This window comes from Miniopterus schreibersii (genome assembly GCF_964146895.1).
Source record: "Miniopterus schreibersii genome assembly, chromosome: 3".
NCBI classification, from domain to species: Eukaryota; Metazoa; Chordata; class Mammalia; order Chiroptera; family Miniopteridae; genus Miniopterus; species Miniopterus schreibersii.
In genome coordinates, this window is record NC_138103.1 from 103,340,116 (window position 1) to 103,361,481 (window position 21,366).

Here is a 21,366-nt window from a genome sequence, read left to right on the forward strand (position 1 = left end):
CGCTGATGGGATCGCACACGCAGGAAAATCAAAGATTGTACAGATAAGTCATAACTGCTAATACTCTGCAAATTTGGCAGCTATGAAAATCAATGTACAAATACAGACTTCTTATATTCAACAGCAACAGTCGGTTAGAAAATGTGAAGACAGGCAAAAGTAAAAAGCCAGATGATTCCTCAGGCTGACACGGGTAAGCAGGAGGGAGGCTGTGTCTGCTCTGGAAAACTTCTGGGCAGCTCCTCGCGGGGCTGAATGCGTTTACCCTGTGAGCGCGTCCCCGGGGGACGACCACCGGGAAACGCGGCGCACACGCGTGAGGTACGTTCAGGGACGCGCTCGGCAGTGGTGCCTGTAAATCCGCACAGCGGAAACGTCCCCAACAGGAGAGGGACACATTCACGTGACAGACAGGACGCAGCAACGACGAGAAACGGGTCGCAGCCCCGGGGAACACGGCTGAATCTCAGACAGGCGACCAAGGCCGAAAACAGGAAAAGCTCAGAAGAACACGTTTAGTGTGACCCCCAATCTCCGTCACGTTCAAGACGCGGGCCCAGCTAGGCAGCCGACCGGCGCGTTTCCGCCTTTTTCAGACACTAACTGCTCACCTGTAAACCGACTGCCAAAACCTGCGCACACCCAAAGATGGATTTTTTGCCGATCTGACAAAAAATAGGTACAGTTCTTACGCCTCCCACCCGGCCGCTGCGGTGTGGTGGCGGCTATTGTTTTATCTGCCAATCCGAGGAGAGGCCAGTGCCCGACTACACAGTCAGGTGTTGGGTGTTTAGAAATTCCTGCGGCTCGCGGGCTGGAAGTCACTGCAAGCGAATATCAGGAGAGACGCACGCAGGTGGCAGAGTGTAAAAGGCAAAGAAGTGGCAACACACAAGCCACGACGGAGGTTCCTGGGGGCTGGGGGCGGCGCAGGAGTGAGGGGCGCAGAGGCGAACCGGGCACTGCGGGTCTGTGCGCCCAGGGTGGGCAGCGGGGCACAGGCCTGCGAGTTCATACTCTTTAAACTACACATATGTTATGCTCTACACGTTCTTACATGTTCCGTGACTTCACGGGAGGGCGGGGGGAGAGGGAACAGTGAGGGAGCCGTGGACCCTCCTCAGGGGGCCTCAGGCCGCAGCTCCCCGCAGCCGGGTGCGGGGCTGCTCCGAGGAGGCCCCTGCACCCTCTCCCTGGCACGCGTGAGTCACGTGCCCTAATGCTCGGTCTGTGGCTGGGAGGCAGGACTGCAAGCACTGGCATTTTCTTATTGAAAAACAAGTTTCACTAGATTAAATTTCCTCTACATTTTAAGTACTTGGTTGGAAATCAGACGAAGCCACTTCCACATTTCTTCAATTATTTGTAACAAAACAAGGAAATACGGCAGCCGCAGAAGAAACCGCTTCCTCGACACTTGGGACGCTGACGATCATTCCCCACAAAGGAGTTTAAATCCAAATGGTGCCACTGAGAGGTGACAAGCCACTTCCAGCGTCCATACGGCCAGCGCCAGCCAAACCACCTTCTGGCAAACGCTGGCGAGTGTTTTCACAGGCCTGTGCTTTAGGGTCACTGTTCAAATTCCACAGCTACACCTGTCCTAGTGTTCGGGGACTTGATTTCTCAGGAGCTAAAAGGCTGGAAGTCTTAGGCGGGAGACCTCCCACCACCCGTGCAGACAGGGCGAGGGGCAATCCGGGTGCGGGCACTGTCTGCAGAGCGTCTGCTCGCAGCCCCGTGTGGGCCGTCCCCGGACAGTGAACCCCATCTGCTCGGGAAGTGGGCTGGTCCCCAGGTGGCGCGCCCACCTGTCGTCTGCCAGCTGGGCGAGTGCCACGGAGGGGAAGGGCAGAGACGTTTTGGCACCGGCCTTGGGAGCATTTCTTTAACTTAATGACCGAGCGAGACTTGATGAAAAGATGAGGAAACAGAAAGAAAAAAAAAAAAGAAGAAGTGCGCCGGGCCGGGCCGGAGCAGGCCCGCGAGGGATCCAGGTCACGCCTCGAACAGGCGTCTGGCGGGGAGGCCGCGAGGGCGGGGGCGCGGGGACGGTGCCAGCTCTACCGTTCTGGGCTTGCCAGCGCTTGGCAGGGGTCCTGGAAACCGAGACACCCCAAGTCAGACGCATTTCCGTACATCCCGCCCCCACCCCCAGCTTCTCACAGGCGGCTAACGGGCAGGCTGCTGAACCTTAAACGAAAACAGCACTGGATACGGAAGCGGTGATGCTGAGCCTAGAGCTTTCGGGGCAAAATGTATGTATAGAAGTGGTCTCCTTGTCAAGGTCTATGCATAGATTTATTCCAAGTAATGCCCAGAACTGACTTGGAATCCTCTTGGCTCCTGTAGAGGAGCCTCGACTGCTGCAGTCGATCCTGCAGGAGAGAAGGGGCTGGTCCGCCGAGCAGAGCCGGTCGCCTGGGCGGGGAGGCAGGTGCCCAAGGAGCACACACTAAAGGGGAAATGAAGGAATGGACGCAGCAGACGCTCCAGCCCTTAGACAAACACACACTGAAACAGGCAACGAGGCATGAAATAGAAAATAGCTTTTTTTGTTAACCCTCACCTGAGGATATTTTTCCATTGATTTTTAGAGAGTAGAGGGGAGGGTGGGGAGAGAAACATGGATGTGACAAGCACACACCAACTGGTTGCGTCCCGCAGGCACCCCCCCCCGGGGCCGGGGATGGAACCTGCAACCCAGGTTTGTGCCCTTGACCGGGAATTGAATCCGAAACCCTTGGGTGCTCCAGCCAATGCTCTAACCACTGAGCAACACCAGCCAGGGCATAAAATATAAAATAATTTTTATAAAAATAAGTCAAAAAGTTGGAGGTCTTCTTGTTTGGCTCATAGGCCAGAAGCCAGAAGACGGCATCAGGGCAGGAGGACAGAGGCTGCCGCAATGACAGAGCCTCTGTGGCCGCCCTGGACCCGAGAGTATCAGCCGTCTGCCGTGGACTGTCCCCTACAGGCCCTGCAGCCTGGGCCCTACGGTCCGGCGGCCACCAGGCCTCCTCGGACTCCCCCCTCCCTGCCTGGGCTCGGCTCCAGAGCCGACTCTGACCAGGTCTCAGCCAAAGCCCCAACCCCGCACACGGTCAGGCTGACCTTTCTCCTGCCAAATCATGTGACGGCAGGTTTCAAATCTAGATGTATTTTCAACAGAAAAACAAGCTCCACACAATACTGTTTCCACTTTCATCACTTTTTCCTGCCACACGATACGTCACACACGCAAAGTCTTGGCTGTAAGGAGACAGCACCAGCACACGTCGGGAGTGTTTTTACAGTCTTAGGGCGTCATAATCACATCCCGTCCACTCACACACACTTGACAGGCGCTGAGATGCAGACAGAGGGCAAGGGTTCTCGAGGATGAGTGGCCGACCCGCAGGCTGGGCTCCGGTTGGAAGATGCGGCCCCTTCCTGCCGAACGGACGCGTGACTGAGCTCTGGGCAGTGACAGAGAACCGTGTCACTGCTGAACACGAGGGCTCACCGAGGGCTTGTCCGGGGGGCCGTGCCTCCTTCACACACCTCAAATGTGACGGCCGTCCTGACAGCGAGCCCCCCGCCCAGGCCAGGGTGCCGGCTGCAGCCTGAGGGCTCGCTAAGGCCAAACCAGCACCCAGACCTGGCCCAGCACGAGCTGGAAACACAGGGCAGCACTCGGCCCCTGGGTAAGGAGCCTGTGGGGTCACCTGACTCCCCCTCCACATGCTGGGCCCCCGTCAGCAACTCCATTTTATCGCTGTCTCCCCCTAAATGAAGAGCTGGGGCTTCCTGCAGCGGACACTCGGGTCCTCAGTGCCCCAGGGCAGCAGGTGCGGGGGCGCCTGCGGGACAACCTGCTTCCCACACCTCGTCTGGCCGCTCCAAGGCCCATTAGGGTGGGTTAGCAAGGCCCCTCTGAAATAAAACGGCGGTTTCTGGAAAATGTGCAGAAATGACTTTTAAGCACTGTTTTCCCTCGTAAGTATCAACATTGCACAGGGTTCAAGTGACTTCGCCATCAGAGGGGAGTTTAGACTATATCCTGAGGGATACCCAGGGTCTGCTATGAAACAGGTTCTTTTACGTGCGAATCTATGTGGATGTAAACACACACGCATTTCGAAAATCTGCATCGTGAAGTGCAGATCTGTTTCCCGTGTGGTCTCAGGAGTGACGGGCTCTGCGCAGGGTTTAGTCTGTGGAACAATTAGTGAGACACATGAAAGGTGTTTCAGACGAGGCCCCGGGGACACGCCGTGGCTCTCGGACAGGCGCACACGTGCTCGCGGGCGGGGCAGTGCCGCCTGACATTTCCCACCCGCCACGGCGAGTGTCACACCCGTTCAGCTTGACGTTCACCACATCCCACTCCCACCCCGACGAGCCTCCACGAGGTTTTCATTCCGCTCCCCTTACAAACGGCCACCTTTCTCCAGTCCCTGAAATGCACTTCTGTTTCTGAGGCAGAGAAGAACAATTCTAAATAAAGTTTGTGAGACGCACCTGAGTTGTATTTTAATGACAACAGTAAAGACTGAGTTCATCAAGACGTACAAATTGCCAGTTATAGAAACAGTCACGGGGAATATAGTCAATAATACTGCGGCAACTATGCAAGACGCCGGGTGGGTACCGGGCTCACTGGGGAGGTGGCTCTGGCGGCTGCATGAATGCTGATAATGAACACACCGGAACGAACAGCGCAGTGAGTGCCAACTGTAAGTGAAAAACTGAAAAATCTGGTAATAGGGTTTTGTTATTTTTTTTAAGTCAATGACCAGAGACTGAGAAGGGCGGACGAGTTGATGTCAACGACCTGGGTCAGTTGACTGGTGGATCCTGGGCAATTTTCCTTCATTTCTGGGACCTTCATTTATTTATTTATTTATTTATTTTACTTTTTTGGGACCTTCATTTATAAAGTAGGTGAAGAAATAAGGCCACGCCTCCCAGGACGGTCCAGAGAACTAGCGGATACGATGTATGTGAGACACACCTTGCACTACACACGTGCAGCTCGCAGGAGCGTCAGTCTCTCCCGTGTCCCTGCTGTCCCCGCGGCGCCCTGCACACATCCCATCGCCTCTCCACAACAGACCGTCACTGTCCGTGACGTGCAGGCACTGGGGGAAACGGGCCAGATCTGTTCATCTCTGCACCTCCTTGCATAGTACCTGGCACACAGCAAGGGTGCAAGACACACTGGCTGCAAGAATGAACACAGTTGTTCTGTTAATAATGAAATTAAAAAAACACTAAAATATGCTTAAAATTCTGAACCACGGTGTCATTCATCTTTGGGATACGTCCTTTGGCCAGTTGACGGGTAGGCAGGCGTATCTACAAATAGGGCAGCGCCTATGGAAAGCTCAAATTCGGTCTCCCTAACGTTCCTTTATTCTGTTGAACACAACTCTCCTTATTATTCCCACAGCACCTGACCTAGGCCGGCAGCAGCCAGTCCGTGTGCTGGGCAGTCAGTCTCACGGCACAAAAAATGCAGGTCGGCCTACACACCTTCACAGCCCACGGGCAAGGAGCCATCACGGGCTCGAGGTGGCGTCTGCCTCACTCGGGCAGTAATGCTCTCATTTGTTGGGCTTCCATTTTTATCTCAAACACAAGGTTTTAGATTTGATAGATAGATGATTGATAGATAGATAGATAGATAGATAGATAGATAGATAGATAGATAGATAGACAGACAGACACACACAGATAGACAGACACACAGGTAGGTAGGTCGGTAAGCACTAATCATTCCGATTACTCACTAAGACGAGACTGAATGGATTGTGAAAGGTTATGTAATACTCCAGGGGATCCGCGTGAAAACGACAGACGTGCATTTCTAGAGGACGCTAGTCTATAATCGTGATTGACCGAGATCAAGTATCTCAACCACAGCTTGTAAGAAACTTGCAGGAATCTGTGGACAAGCTGCGCTAGAGAAGAGCTGTTACTCTAAAAATAATCTCAGGGAAGTAAACCCAGGAATTACGGCCGGACCTCCTGCTTTAACGTCTTAGAAACATGACAATTTTAATAGCTTACATCTTTCAGTTCCGCTTCACCGTGGCTGGAGAGCCATATGGCAGAATTTCGACTGACTAGAGTCCAAGTAAGAACAGGTTTAAAGGACTGACGATTCCGTATTCCGTTTTCAACAGATGAAACTATGAAAACACAGACTCAAGTCTACTGTTTTACCACTACAGCAATGTCTAGCGCCTCAGATGGAGTGAGTACAGCTTAAACTAAACATCCTACACGTCCGGCATCTCCACTGCTGAACGAGTGCTCTGAATAATTAGAGAGGGGGCGGCCCACACGCAGTCATTAGACAGGCTGTGTCCCCAGAGCAGAGAACTCTGCTGAAGTCTGACCCCACAGGAGGGGAAACAGAGCTTCCAGTGAAGTGCAGACGAGGGAGCACAGTGGCATTAATAAAATATTCTGTGAACCCGAACAGGCTCAAGCCATCCCGTGATCTCATGTCTCACCTCAAAGTCTGTTTTCCCTTGTTGACCGAAAAAATGAGCTTAATTTGCTTATTAACATAAAAGTTATTAAAAAGCCATTACTAATTAAGGAAAAACAGAAAGATGTCTAAACTTGAGCTTTAATTAAAGAACATCAAAGTCAATATAGAAATATGGGAAATTGGTATTTTTTGCTGCCCAAACCTGCAGAAACATGCATAAATTCAGATTTCGGAATGTGTTGTAAAGACAGTGGACTCGACTTCCCCACTGGAGGCCAGGAGAGCGGACGCAGCGAAGACCTCAGCAGGCCCGCAGGAGGGGACGGACGCACCTGCAAGGTGACACCCGGCGGGACCTCCCCACTTGGCCGGATCACAGCCTCACTCAAAACCACTGCGCACCCTCCTCTCCAGACAGAAACATCCAAGGGACGTGAACAGTTACGTCATCGAGTCTGTGCTTGAACACGGACTTCTACACAGAGATGCTACTAGAGCAAGTAAAGCAGTGAGATTCCAGATGCCAGTCAGCAAAAGGGAGCAGGGGTTCTGCAGGCGAACGACAGGTGCGGAGGGTTCACTTCCACCAGCGCCATGCGCCAAGGGGGCGAGCGTCTCCCCGGGGCGCTCAGTCTGCACCTGGCCACTGCCCGCATCGAGGCCACTGCGTTGATCCAAGGCCCACGCAGTCACAGGCACAGCGGGAACATGGCAAAGTGGGAGGGAGGCTGCCTGTCTCGAAGGGGCAGACCTTCCATCCGTCTCCAACGACGAGAGCCGGGATCTTTCATTATGTGTTTCTGTCCTTTGAGGACCAGCCAGACTACGTGCTTGTCACCATGGCACTAACCCAACAGCTTTTCCAAGTCACCGCCACCACCTTCTCACTGTTCTTACCTGCGTTTTAAGTCAAGGACGGTGGCCTCATTACAACGCTGCTGGCCCCAGACTCTGTGCAGTCGGCTTGGCTGTGGTTACTGGTCAGGACCTTTCAGTACAGCCTACAGTTTGTGCAGCTGCCTGAAAACTGGGCTGGTGTCGGTGGCTGTCCCATCCCCTCGTCCCTTCTCTCCATTCTTCCAACGCAACGCGCAGAGCCGAGGCCTTTCCCGCTCTCCGCTGGGCCCTGGCCGCTGCTCACTCTGAATGGCCTCCCCATCGCTCCAGCAACTGGTCCCTCAACAGCCTCGGGCTGTCGATTGTGATTCATGGGCTCCAGGCACCTTCCTCTTTCCTCTCTCTGGTCCTTCTGTTTATTTGCACTGATATGAGGGGGTGTCTTCTTCAGACTGCTGCTCACGTCTTCACCTGACTTCCAGATGTTTGCCTGTTAAAACGTCTCAGTATTTCCTTTGTCTCTGACTTGGGATGACCATCCTTGCAGCATCTTGTCAGGAATTTGGCTGAATCCTGAAGTCTCCTCTCTAAAGAGTAATCTAAAGAATCTCCCTTAAAATATTCTTATAGGAGGTCACTTATGTAGTTAATTGTATTTATTCCTATAACTCCTTAGTTACTTTTCATTTTTGTAATAAAATTAAATTTTCATCTTTTCTTCCCATAATTATGCCCTATTATTTTTATTATATAAAATGATCAATCGAAGCTCTATGCGACTCAGGAATAATTCCCTGACAAAGGGTTCTGACTATGTAGAAATCAAAGCCTACATTTGTAGAACCTTTTCGGAAGACCTACACTTAGTCCTCAGGCTTTGTTTTAGAAATTACACAAGAAAACATCCGACCTATCGAAAGGAGTCTGCCCCGTCTGCATTGCAGGGGGTCTGTTTCTCTCTAGGGAAGAGAATCGACAAACACATCCCTCGATCTGTTAAGGAAGGAACAAAGCTCCAAAGTGCGATGCCCGAATCTCAGTCCTGGGTGACATCCAGCGGATCAGCCCCTCGCTGCTCCCAGCCGTCCCAGAGCAACCGAAGGTGCTTTCACCAGACACTATGTAATAATAATGATAATAATTATCATAATGATAGTAACTAACACTTATTGTGCTTTTTATCTTCAAAGCACTTTACTGACGTTAACTATGTGTCTATCCTCAAATTAATTTAAATCGACAAATGTTTTATTGGCTGTGTAAGCGATGGAAAGTGCAGTTAAACTGAGTTTTCTTTCCCTAAATAAATAAAGGGACCTAAGGGCCAAGAACATGGTTCTGCGAACATCTACAGAATCACTTGTTGCCTTTGTTGACTGAGGGTTAATGAAATACTAATTTTTACAAAATACAAAATTGAAACACAGATGGAGAGGGCGAAATTCACCCGTACAACCCCTCAAATGCATATTGCGTCAAAAAGACCCAGGAAATAATAGTGTTTTACTCAGATACAAGCAGGAAGAGAAAGTGTTAATGGGAAGAATTTTAAAAATCCTTCTATGTTTCACAAATGCAATAAACAATTTTATTAATTCTAAAGTGGGATTTGTTTTCATTCAACAGAATTCGCTGCTTTAAAAGCACCTCCCCAGTGTTCATTCCCAGGAGCTTCCCTGCGCGCCGGTCTCCCCGTCTGGAAACAAGTGGTAAGGGGCAGTTTGGGACGCCGGCCGCAGGAATAAGCTCTGTGTAGTGCAAGTACAGGCAACTTCTAAAACCACGTTAGACGACGTCCCAACACTTTCTACAAGGGATCTGGGGAAGAAAGTGGTAACCTGCTGTAAGCAAGGCCCTCGAGCGGACAAACACAACTGTAAGTGCACAGACTTTACTCGAAAACAGACATTTGTAAACACAGAATTAACAGATTCAAGGTTTTTAAAACTAGGAACAGGGTGAGAGCGGTGAGGTTTCATCAAGGTGTGGTTCCGGAGAAATAATCAAAGTTCGGGCCTGACATAGAAGAAAAGGAAAATATTTCTATTCATGAGTAGAAACAGAAGAGTCAGGCTGGGTGAAGAGAGCAAGAACCCAAGGAAGGTGGTGATGCTGAGCCAGGAGGGAAGCGCGTGAGGCAGGACTCGGAGGCACCTGCTCGTTCAGAGACACCCACTGGCCGAGCCGCACCCGTCCTTCAGAGGGCTCATAATCCGGGGGGTAGAGAGGAAAGTTAACAGGCCATGGAGTCCAATGTCATGACTAGGACAAGCCCAGGGTGCCTGGGGAAGTCAGGGGGGCACCTGGCTTGGCCATGGGTGCTCGGGACAACTGGGTGGGACTCGTGATCTCTCAGTAGTTTTCCCAGAGCCAGATGAACATGAGTGAGAAAGGGGGATTCAAGGACCCAGCACAGCAACACGCAAGCTCTGGGCACGTCACTCGACACTAGAAGGAACCAGGAGGTCATGCTGACGTTTAAGGTGGGTGTCATGAAAACCAGCAGGGAGTCCGCTCTCCTGGTCTGGGCAGGGCACAGGGCAGAGGAAGGTCTGGGGAGGGACCAGCCTGGAGCCTCGGAGAACTGCAGAGAGAGCGGGGGGCAGAGGGGGGGCAGGGCTGAGGGCGGAGGAGGGGAGTGGGGCACTCAGACGCCTGGTTGGGGAACAAGTACCAGTAGGAACTACAAGAGATTCCAAAATCTGCCGGCTTTACACGAAATAAAGACATACGTGGACTGAATAAAGAAAGCAAGTGGAAAGGAGTGGAGGTCTTGTAAGAGAGAGTAACGAACTCTTTGGGGCGCACAACGCCACATTTTCTAACGCATTCCTCTGTTACCCCACCTAGATACTGTGCTTGTCAGCGGGACTGTGTCGGGTTCCAGCGGGCGGGGCACGTTCTCCAACAGGCCGGCGGTGCGAGCCCAGCAGGCAGAGCTCCCGAGAGTGGTGGGGCCCAGTGGCTGGACTTAGAATCAGTGAGACCAAATATACAAATTAATTTTTTCAAGGAATGCATATAAAAAATTCCCTGAGTGTGCAATAAATAAACATTCTGGCCGTTTCAGTATTCTCAGCTAAGAGCTGCTCTGTAAAATATATTTGCACTAACGACGCCTCTGTAACTGACTATGGAAATGGCTGCTCTTTCGGCTTCTCTTGCGAGTTAGTAAACAATTTCAGGTCCCTGAGTCATTCAGTGGGAAACTGGCTTCCAAACCGCTAATTGTTTCCCCCAAGATTCAACTGTAACAGAGCGAAGCCCATCTGTAAGGAATGGACAGAAAGTAACGTGCGTCTCATATCGTTTTAGAGCAAGTGTGCGTCCCAGAAGGGAGTCTGCAAGCTGCTCACACAATAGGTATGCGCGATGCTCTCCGTGAAGCCAAATCAGAATTCTCAGCCGCTGCCAGAGGTAGGTCAGGAGACTTGGAAGACTTCGAAGGTTTAAAGTATATGATACTCTGTAATGGTTATTTTGCAAACACACACGTTTCACTCCATATGCAGAAAGTAATGTTAAATTAAGCTATGTATTTTATGTGATTTAAACACTGCTTTGTATTTTCTAATAAAAAATTTGTCATGTAAAATCAGATATTTGCTGCCTCACATAGCTACCAAAAGAACTGTTGAGCAGAATATAAAATAAAAGTTTAAACCAGAAGCTTATTGTTCACAGACAAACACTGTCCAGCATTTCTAATCCCTCAAAATGCTCTCTGACCCTTTGTAGGAGCAGGAAACGTACACAATGTAGAAATATTTATCAAGAAGTAATCATAATGACGTGTAATAAACAAGTAACATAAAGCACTCTCTCCAGAAGACACCTATAGACTAAAAGGTGAGAACCAGATAACCGATTCATGATACACTGAATATTGAAAGTATTGTTCAAAGATACAAATATCTATAATCAAAACAAAACATAGTCTAAAAAAGTAATTTTTATATCTTGACAGAAATACTTGCAAATTCTCCTCTCACATTTATATTCTGTTCATTTGGAACAGGACACACATTCTATGTACATCACACAGTAAACGGAGTTATAACTGCATGAAAACTGAGACGTGTGTGACCGCAGATCTGAACTTCAACACGGACCTTCCGCCAGAGGCCGGGCTTTCTTGTGCTACAGTTAACGAGCCAGGGAACCAAGCGTGCCACCCGGCCCCATGCTCCCACTTCAAACATCTGTGTCACACAGCTGCCCTAGTTCTTAATATTCGCTTTAATGAAAAACACTGGACATAGTAAACACGGCACTTCAGAAAAAGTTAAATACGTCTGGGTTAAGGGTATGGACAAATATCAAATCAGATTACACTGCTGGAAGGATGGGCTAGTTCTTTCACGTTGACAAAACGTGTCGCTTTGTAAGATGTGCTAGTTGCTCAAGGAAACGAAAATCAGACTCTGAAAAGCCAGGAGGAAACAGCCTCATGGTCGGCAGCGGGGCGGAGGGAAATAGGATTACATTTATTGGCTACTATTTTAACTTAACTTCTCATAAAATCCTCCTGATCTATCATATAACTTCAGAACCGAAGTATGCTCTCCTTTGGGGGCTATAAAACAAATTAGATACAATTACAATCAAAACAAATAAAAAACAACCTAATCATCCTTCAGATGACTCTCATTTTAAAAGCTTTATCATTTAAGTTAGACCAGGATTTTCCCTGATTCACGTGGGCCCCATGACATAAGTCTAAGATTTTTATGTTATGTTTTCTATAGAGAAAACTAGCTGATTGAGTAAATTCTGGAAAACTATGCTAACTACACCTCCCCAAAGTGACTACGACCAACATCTGTTGCAAGAACTGCTTGGCTTTCGGACAGTATGTAAAGAAGGGGGTTCCTCCTCCCAGTGTTTTCCTATTCAAAAAATAAATAAAAAATAAAAAGCTGCTTTGGGGGGGGGGGAGTTTCTACTATCAATTCTCAAGACGTTAAAATCTTAAAATTCTGCTGCATTCAAGCAGGTCGTTACCAGGTGTGTTGCAGACGGAGGACTGCCCTGTGCAAGACCCCACTTGCCTTATAAAAGGGCAATAAAATAATCGGGCATGTTGCCCTCTGTCTGCGGCTCACGAAGTGATTTTAACCATTGTCTTTCTGTCTGAACTCAGTTCTCCCCCCAAACAGAGCCTCACAGCACAGAGGACAGACCCAAATATCCGCGGCTTCCTGCTGGGTTTCATCCCGCTGGGAGCCCAGCGCTAACTCAGCTTTCCCGCCTCTGGGTCTCGCTGGCTTCCACCGGCTTCTAAACGCAGCATTGCAGTCTTCTCATGAAATGACTAATGAATTCTAAAAGTTTCACTCCAGTGTCAGGATAAATAATTGCACAATTTTTGCATAACACATTAAGCACAAAATGTAATAATTCGGAGGGGAAGGGAGGAAGGAGGGATGAGCCTCTGTGAGTCGTCTTTTCTCGGCGGCATCCAAGGACTGTTCAGGGGTTTCTGGTAAACCGAAAGCATTTCCCTTGGTTCTGAAAGAACAGGATTTTGCCCCAAATTCACAGGTATTGTGCAGAGTAAAGCACCATCTTTTCAGCATTTGGAAATTCTACAAAGTGCACACAAATTAGCAGGTACAAGTGAATAAAAATGTTTAAAAGCAACACAGCCCAGGGCATGTAATACCTTCATGATAAGGGAAGAAAAGTAAGGTGGCCACTTCTGAACGTATTCCCAGCAGCGGGGACTTGGCTCCGCTTTCAGTCGGGCCCCTCTTCTTCCCCGCTGCTGCTCCCACACACCCTGAGGTTACTGTTTATAAAAAGTTTAACATTCAAGCCAGCCGGTGTGGCTCAGTGGTTGGGTGTCACCCTATGAACCAGGAGGTCACCGTTCGATTCCCGGGCAGGGCGCAGGCCCGGGCTGCGGGCTGGATCCCCAGCAGGGGCCGTGCAGTGACTCTCTCATCACTGATGTTTCTCTCTCTCTCTCCCTCTCCCTTCCTCTCTCTCTGAAATCAATAAAGACGTATAAAAAAAAAGGTTCTAAAGTTTAACATTCAGTTTCACAGTTCCATTTTTACGCTAACGGTAAGGTACTGACTTAACTCCTGAAACACTCCTGGAGTGTCTCAACACGCACCCTGAGGCTACGCCAAGAGCCCGGGCGTCCCAGCAGCGGGAGGACAGGGGCCGCCCCTCCTTCCCCCACAGACCCGAGGCCTGAGCACTTGCTTCGGTTGTCACACAGTCCAGGGTCCGTGACGGGACCTGACCGAGGACCCATGACAGCTCGCAGGCCCTCGGTGTGGCCGGTGTACACACGCGGGAAACGCGTCACGGTAAACGGTCCTCGGCTGGTAGCTGCCATCACGAGCAGAGGAGTTGAGGAAAATTCATTTACAACTGATGCACGAAGGACGTCAGTCGTGTCCATGCGGTGCGGGCCTGGAATCTAGGTTTTCACGTCACATCTACGACTGCTCTCCACTTACAGTCTCTGTCTTATTAAAAGATGAACCAGACATCTGCCCTCTGCCTGGGAGAGACAGGCAGCCGACACACAGTGCGCACCCCGAAACCATCCGACACTCAGCGCGCACCCCGAAACCATCCGACACACAGCGCGCACCCCGAAACCAGCCGACACACAGCACGCACCCCGAAACCAGCCGACACACAGCGCGCACCCCGAAACCATCCGACACTCAGCGCGCACCCCGAAACCATCCGACACTCAGCGCGCACCCCGAAACCAGCCGACACTCAGCGCGCACCCCGAAACCATCCGCTGACGCAAAGGAGCCTCCTCCACTCAGCGCCGCAGCCTTTCTTCCTACGAGGACCAGCGCGAGGCCTACGCTGGGTGCAAGGGACATGCCAGTTTCAATTCTGCGGTGTCTCAGGGGAACAGGGAAACAGTTTCTTATATTTAAAATCAAAAAAGAAAAAAATATTTTCAGCGATTGCGCGTAACCTGAATGGAGTGATCTGAGGTTATGTGGCCACTTGCACTACATCTAGTATTTCAGGTCGCGTTTCATCACATACGCGTCACGAGAGTATCTGTACGAAGTGTTATGTGTATAATGCACAGCGTTTCCCACGCGAACTCATCCTGACATTTCCAGCAAAGCACCTTGTAATCATGAACTAAACTTCAAAGCAAATAATCCGTATTAATCCGACTCACAATAAAAACAACACTGTTCCCTCCCATTTACAGGCTCGGGACAGGGCCTGGGGGTGCCGCTCAGGACACGTCAGGTCCTCGTCTGCTCAGCCACTTTCCAAACTAAAGCTCCGGGTCACCCTCCCAGCCCTCTCGTTGGAGGTCATTGAGGAAACACCCGATTTTCCGGAGGAGGGGACACATCCTGAAAGCTATGGGGAGAGGAACCCATCAGGCGGTTTCCTTCCACTGTGCACAGAGCGGGATTCGCTGAAATTTAATTCTGAAAACTATCTGCACATCTTGTTACCGGGGTCCCACGGAGCAGCCCTGCTGGGCGAGGCGCTGAGTCTGCCGGGATCCACTGCTGCTGTCAGGGCGGCGACCGAGGCCAAGGAAGAAAGTGGACAAGGAGATGAGACGGGTCTGGAGTAAAACGCCTTCGCCGGCCCTGAACCCGCGAGACCAGGCCCGCGTCTCGGCCTGGCCGATGCAGGGCCCCCTGCGTGGTCAGCAGCGAGCGTCTCGGGGACAAGGCGTGGCACGGGGATGCGGGATGCGTGGAGTACGCCGCCTCCCTGGGAGGGGAGAGCGCCCCACCTGAGCGGCAGGGGGGAGAAACGGGAAAGCGCCAGGCCACCGGCCTTTAAAATATGAGGAGAGCATCCCGACGGGTCCTCTGGACGGTTAGGAAATGAGGTCTGCGCCCCCCGAGCGGAATGAGGCCCGTGAACAGCAGCTCCTGTCAGATCGACGCGGGCTTCGCGAGAAAGCCACATCTCACGTCGGAGGCGGCGTCCCCAGCGTACCCCGGTGACGGGCGTCGGGCCCGAGCCTGCGACCCCGCGACAGGCCGAGCCAGCCCGCCCGGCGCGACATACCTCCTGGGCCGAGCGGGCGGCCGGCTTGTCCTGGTGGTTGGCGAGGATCAGGAAGGGCAGCGTGCAGAGCTGCGGGTGCTGCAGCGCCGAGTGCAGCTCGTTCCTCGCCGTCTCCAGCTCGCCCTCGGAAGACGCGCTGTCGAGCACGAAGATCACCCCCTGGGAGCCCTGGTAGTAGCGGCTCCAGTACTTCCGGATGTGGTCGGCCCCTGGCGAGACAGAACACACGCGGTTTAAAACGGCCTCCGCGGCTGGGAAGAGCGTCGCTTTTGAAAACTGACTGCGGGGCCGCGGTTGATGGGACAGAGAAGACATTCGAGCCAGGAGGTGGACACGACCTTGGGAGACGACACCCAAGTGGAAGGGTCACTCCCTGTGCCTTTCCAATCAAAACAGGTGAGAAAGAGCCAGGGCGCTTCTCAGACTTACAGTCGAGAGGGCGTTTTCAGATCTTGCTGAAGAGCCCCAGTGAACGACTCTGCACACCGGTCAAGGCTGCCTCAGGACAAACTGACCGAGGACTGGGACAGCCGTGTGTGATCTCTTCTAGAAAGTCGGAGAGACAAGCACAACACCCGGGCGTGTCGAAGTGCTGGCGTCCGTGATAAACTAGAAGCCTGGCCTTTGGGACAGTGGCATGACCACACTCACGGTCCCCACAGGTTCCACGGCAGGCTCTCGTCAGCAGGGCCGCAGCCGAGGCCTCTTTGCATTTCCGGTATCCACACAGGGCGTCACTCAACGTGCGGGGGCAGGACATGAAGTTACGCACTGATTGGGCTTCATGGACTCTGGGACCAGAGGGAGCGCTGGGGGCGACCCGGTCCAGCTCTCTGGAGAAACTGAGGCCGGGAGAGGTGAGCTTACCGACCGCCATTCGTGTGTCTAGTAAATCACAAACCGGAGGTCTGCAATTTATTTGTCTGGGGGTGGGGTGAGGGATTTGCTGCTTATAACAACAAAACCCACCCTGGCCGGTTCGGCTCAGTGGTTAGAGCATCGGCCTGCAGGCTGAAGGGGCCCGGGCTTGATTCTGGCCAAGGGCACATGCATCGGCTGCAGGCTCCGCCGATCGGGCTTGTGTGGGAGGCAACCCATTGATGTGCCTCTCTCACATCGGTGTTTCTCTCTCTCTCTCCCCTTCCATGCTCTCTGAAAAGCGATGGGAAAAATAACCTTTGGTGAGGATTTAAAAATAAATCAATAAGTAAATAAATAAATTACTTTAATAACAAAAATCGGGTATCGAGGGATTTCACCAATTTAGTGCACGTGATCACGTTGTAACCACTTAATAACAACATCTGAACCATCTATTGACCAGGAAGGTTCCCGGTTCGATACACTGTGCTGAGGATTAGGGGCGCGGCGTGGGGTGGGGCGCGCCCAGGGTACCCTCCCAACTCGGTGTCCAGGGGCATCGTGTTGGAAGCCGGTGCTGGACAGGGTAGGCTATGTTCACTAGGAGTAACAGTAAATGCTATATATCAGGCCTTTCTGCCCCTGAAGGGCCAACACACCACCGGGTGACACTGAGCAGCTCAAGCTTTTCTGGGAAAAGTAGAAAAGAAAACCACAGATTGCAAGACCACATAATAAAGTACAGGGTCAGAGGTCCCCCCACTGGGTGCTCTGGGAGCAGAGAGCGGCATCTTATCCACGGTAGTAAGTCTCTCAAATGAGCAGCGTCAATGGACAAGCTCTTCCTACATTCCAGGCACAGCCCTACCTGCTTTCAAAAGAACGGCTCATATAACTCTTAGAGCAGCCCTACGAGGGAGGCGTCGCTGACTCCAGCTTCGAGACTAAATGCCAGGTCATAAGACCCGCGGCATCCATCAGCGCACTCTCCAGAAATAAATGGGCGCATGGGAAGATCGAGGGCACTGACCGGGGAGTAGCCTTAACTGTGCTGACATGAGACATGAGCAGGGCGGATGCCTACCAGGCAGGTCCCACCGAGAAAACCAATTAAACCAGAAACAAAGGAAAGAGGGAACGCAAGCCATGGACTGTTTACAGAGGAACTTAGCTGCACAGGTGATGGGGGAACCGAGGAAACAACGGCGGCACCGAGAGGGCCGATCCCTGAGGCCAGGTCCCCTAGAGCAGCCCTTGCGACGGCATTACTGTACCTCGGATTACAGACAGTGCTGTCAGGAGGAGCCAGGGCGGCAGAATCAGCTGGAACGGGAGGAGGCGCTAAGCAAAGACGTGGCTTCAGAAACCCAGCCTCAGCTGGACCCCGTGAGCCGCTCGAGGGTGGGGGCTGAGCTAGAGAAGCCGTCCGGTCCAAAGGCAAGGGGGGTGGGCTGTTACACCCCTGCACGGGCGCTGGCCAGGAGCCACTCGGGGAGCAGGAGGGTGGGCATGATGTCATAATCTCCCAAACGTGTCTGGTGGAGGCAGTTCCTGTCAGCCAAGGGCAGGCCCCTGGGGAGGGTACAGGTGGGAGTCAGCAGCAGCCAAGGCCCACAGCAGCTGGGAGACGGACGCACTGGCCCAGGAAAGGAGGTCTGGGTAGGACACCAGCAGCATCTGCCGCAGGCGACATGCAGACATTGTCCATATGCTAGACAACCATCCATAAGCTTGAGGAGCAAACGTCAAGACAGTGTTACCTGGTCGTCAATGCGCAAAGCCAGAGAGAGATGTGAGCATGTGCACCCACGCGTGAGACCGTCACAACGTCGCCAACATGCAGGGTGGGTCGCACAGGGCGTTCCTCTAATGAGAATGTGCGGAACATGTCACTGTCGATTCCACGGAGCTCCATCAACGCTCACAGGATGCCGTCGCCGAGGCGGCCCGACTCGTGTGCCCGCAGCCAACCGGCGGTTCCAACCGCCCGAGTGTGGTTCTGACATAAACGCTGGCTGTGCTGAGTGTCTCACACGCACCCACTGATCGCCCACGACAGTCCCACGAGGTAGGAGCTGCTGTCACTCTCATCTTATCAACAAGGAAACCAAGACACAAAGCGACTCCATGATGTGCCCAAGGTTACACTCCTGAGAGTACACTTGGCTCCAACGCGACGGAAATACAAGGATCATGGAGCAGAAAGCAGAGGAAGCCAAATGAAGGATTCGACTACCACCCGAGCCAGGGGAGGGAGGACAGGTCGGAATAAAAGGAACCTAAGTGCCTGTGGGTGTTGGTGCCCCAGCAGAACAAGTCCAGGAACATTTCCCAACTGATGAATTCAACGAATGGTATTACTGAGTACCTGCTGTACGCGAGTCAGAGACCTATGAGAAATATTTAGAAAGTCATCATTCCTCTCAGTTCAAGGTACACTAATTACAGGACGGCCTGCAAATATACCAGAGGGACAAACACGGCCACAGCGTTAGCAGGTGCCCAGGGCGTCAGCACAAAGCGACCACGGCCGACGGCGTGTTTTAAGGGCATTCGTCCGTTGGGAAAACGTGGGAAGCAGTAGAGACCCAGACTGTTAGGTCACCTCTTTCAATAAGAAACTACTTCCATCTGTCCCATTCAGGAGCACAAGGTGCCTGAAATGGTGAGACAAGATGACAACTCCGTCCAGTGACTGTGCTGGTAGATGGAACAAACCCAACGAGAAATGCCGTAACGTTTTACACTGTCCCTAACGTGATGTATGAGTAATGCATTGTTATTACTGGTAAGAAGACCAGTAATAACCACTTGTCTTTCGTCTCCTGCTCCAGCCTCTGTGCAGGCCTAGAGTTTCCAGCTTCCATTACAAACACGGAGCTTGGGGCTCTGAAGTCCGGGTCTGCACAGCGGCGTTCGCCAGGGGCGGCCTAACCCAGGCTGGGGCCGTGGAAACCAGCCGTGGGGCCAGGGGGGTATACATCCAGTGCAGCTGAGCGGACCTTAGTTTAGTCCCCAGATTACAATGAGAAATGGATGCGTCACCAGCCCAGCTGCCAGGTGCCCTGAGAAGTAAGTCTAACAGGGGAAATTAGGAACACCTGCTGGATGCCACGTCCCAACATTCCCGGCCCATAAACCAAACCGAACACGAGTAACAAACACAGGACGTCATGTCTAAGAGCAGCCGGAGGCCACTCTTACTCTATGACTCAAAGTCACTTCTCTTACAATTGTTAGGTTCACCATCAAACTCGAATCTGGCCTGTACTTTGTATGTTTAGCGCAAAACAAAGGGGTCATCTTACCACCGGGGCGTGGGGTGGAGGGTACTGCCAAATGTCCTCATGGCCGTGGTCTGACAGCACCGCACGGTAAGCTGCAGGCAGACCCTGGGGACCTAAGGGCTCATGCTGAGAGCCACCACCCAGGACGGCCTGGTTCAGGGCCCACAGCAGGCGCAGAGAAGACAGGAGCATAGCAAGTCCTCAGGTGCAGGCTGGTGTCTATGGCACACCACAGAGCTCAACCACACGCATCCATTCATTCTCTAATTCATCCACCCACCCATCCACCCACCCACCCACCCATCCACCCACCCATCCATCCATCCACCCACCCATCCATCCATCCACCCATCCACCCACCCACCCATCCATCCATCCACCCACCCACCCATCCATCCACCCACCCACCCACCCACCCATCCACCCATCCACCCATCCACCCATCCTCTCATCCATTCATTCCCTGAACAGATACTTACTGGGCACCTGGCCCAGTCTTAGGTGAGGGGGGCACAGAAGGAAACAAAACGGACGAAAATTTCAGCTTTCGCAGTGCCCACACTCTCCACCAGCAGGGCCAGCCCAACACCACAGGGGGTGAACACACCAGGAACTCGCCCCCCAGCCTGTGTCCCTCATAGACACAGGATCCAGTTCTGGAGAAACAGGATTCCACGAGGTCCTTCAGGAGCTTCTGGAAAAAGTTTTGCTCCTCAATAAAAAGAAAGATGCCCAAAGAGAGCCGCCTCTCCCGTTGGTCTAGCTCAACCATGTCATTAGGTGACCAGGAGATTCTCTGAACAGCGTCCACCTTCCAGCAACCTTGAAAGAGACTCATCAACACCCTGAAGACACCAGGACAGGAGACGGAGCTGGTCCCTGAGCACTGCGGGCGGCAGGGCCGACCCTGCATGGCAAGGATGCCTTGTTCTGCAAGCACAGGAAACGTCCATCATTCCAGCCAGTTCCAGGAGATTATTTTCTTATTTGTAGCCAGAAAGATGCATATTCCTCTCATGTTAAGTTAAAAGGCTCCGATGAGTTCCTTAGAGGAGCTGTTCTTTGAAAGGTGGAGCCAAGAAGCTAAGAAAGAACAGGGATGTGCAGGCGTCAACCATGGAAACAGGCACCCAAAGCTCCCTGTGAAAAGCCTGCTCCCTAGACCAGCCATGTCCAAGTAAACTTTTTGGATGAAAAAAAATTCTGTTCCTGTTCTTTCTGACACCCTCCATGCTCCCACACAGAGGGCTCACTGCCGAGCCTGAAAAGGGGCTCTTCATGCAGGTGTCCCCCCGAGAAACGCTGTGGGAGGGAAGGGAACAAAGGCTTCCTTTCCCAAAGGCCGTAAGACGCGCCTTCTAGGGGACCCGGCCAGTGCACGTGGCTATGGGGAGAGGCTGGTGGCAGGCTGGGGGGTGACACAGAGACAGGGACAGAGAACCAACCGGAGACTGCTGCAGGCAGCCACCCCGCAGGCTTCCTGAGCCAGTTCCTGCAGGAACCGGGAGCCAAGCACAGGGGGGTGGAGCTGCAGGGTCTTCACCTGCCTGCCCCCATCGTGGTCGGCTGCGGGCTGGGTAAGGGCCAGGCAGGAACTCCCAGGACTTCCAGCTCGCCCAGGGCACACAGGCACCGCGGATGCCCACGGCCAAGCAAGGCTCCGAGACAAAGGATCCAAGGAACTGGCCTTTGAAAAAGCAGTCTGCTTGGTGCTCACAAAAACGGGGTTCTGGGTAGGATCCCCTTCAGTGACCCCCTTCCTAAACAGCATATCAATGTCCACTTAGGCCACTGACCAGCTGTTGGCTCAGGAGTAGAGAGCAGGAAAAATACAGTCACTATTATGTGGAAGTATTTTACTCCACT

The 21,366-nt window shown here is 52.3% G+C and overlaps 1 protein-coding gene across 2 annotated transcripts in view; it reads right to left on the reverse strand.

Moving 5' to 3' along the window:
• The window catches only part of ARL15 (ARF like GTPase 15), a 261,941-nt gene that overhangs the window by 124,027 nt on the left and 116,548 nt on the right, over positions 1-21,366 (reverse strand). For both annotated transcript variants that reach the window (XM_081132259.1, XM_081132258.1), the window contains one exon: positions 15,353-15,561. In XM_081132259.1, coding sequence (XP_080988385.1) covers positions 15,353-15,561 — 209 coding nt within the window. The remainder of the gene's footprint in view (positions 1-15,352; positions 15,562-21,366) is intronic.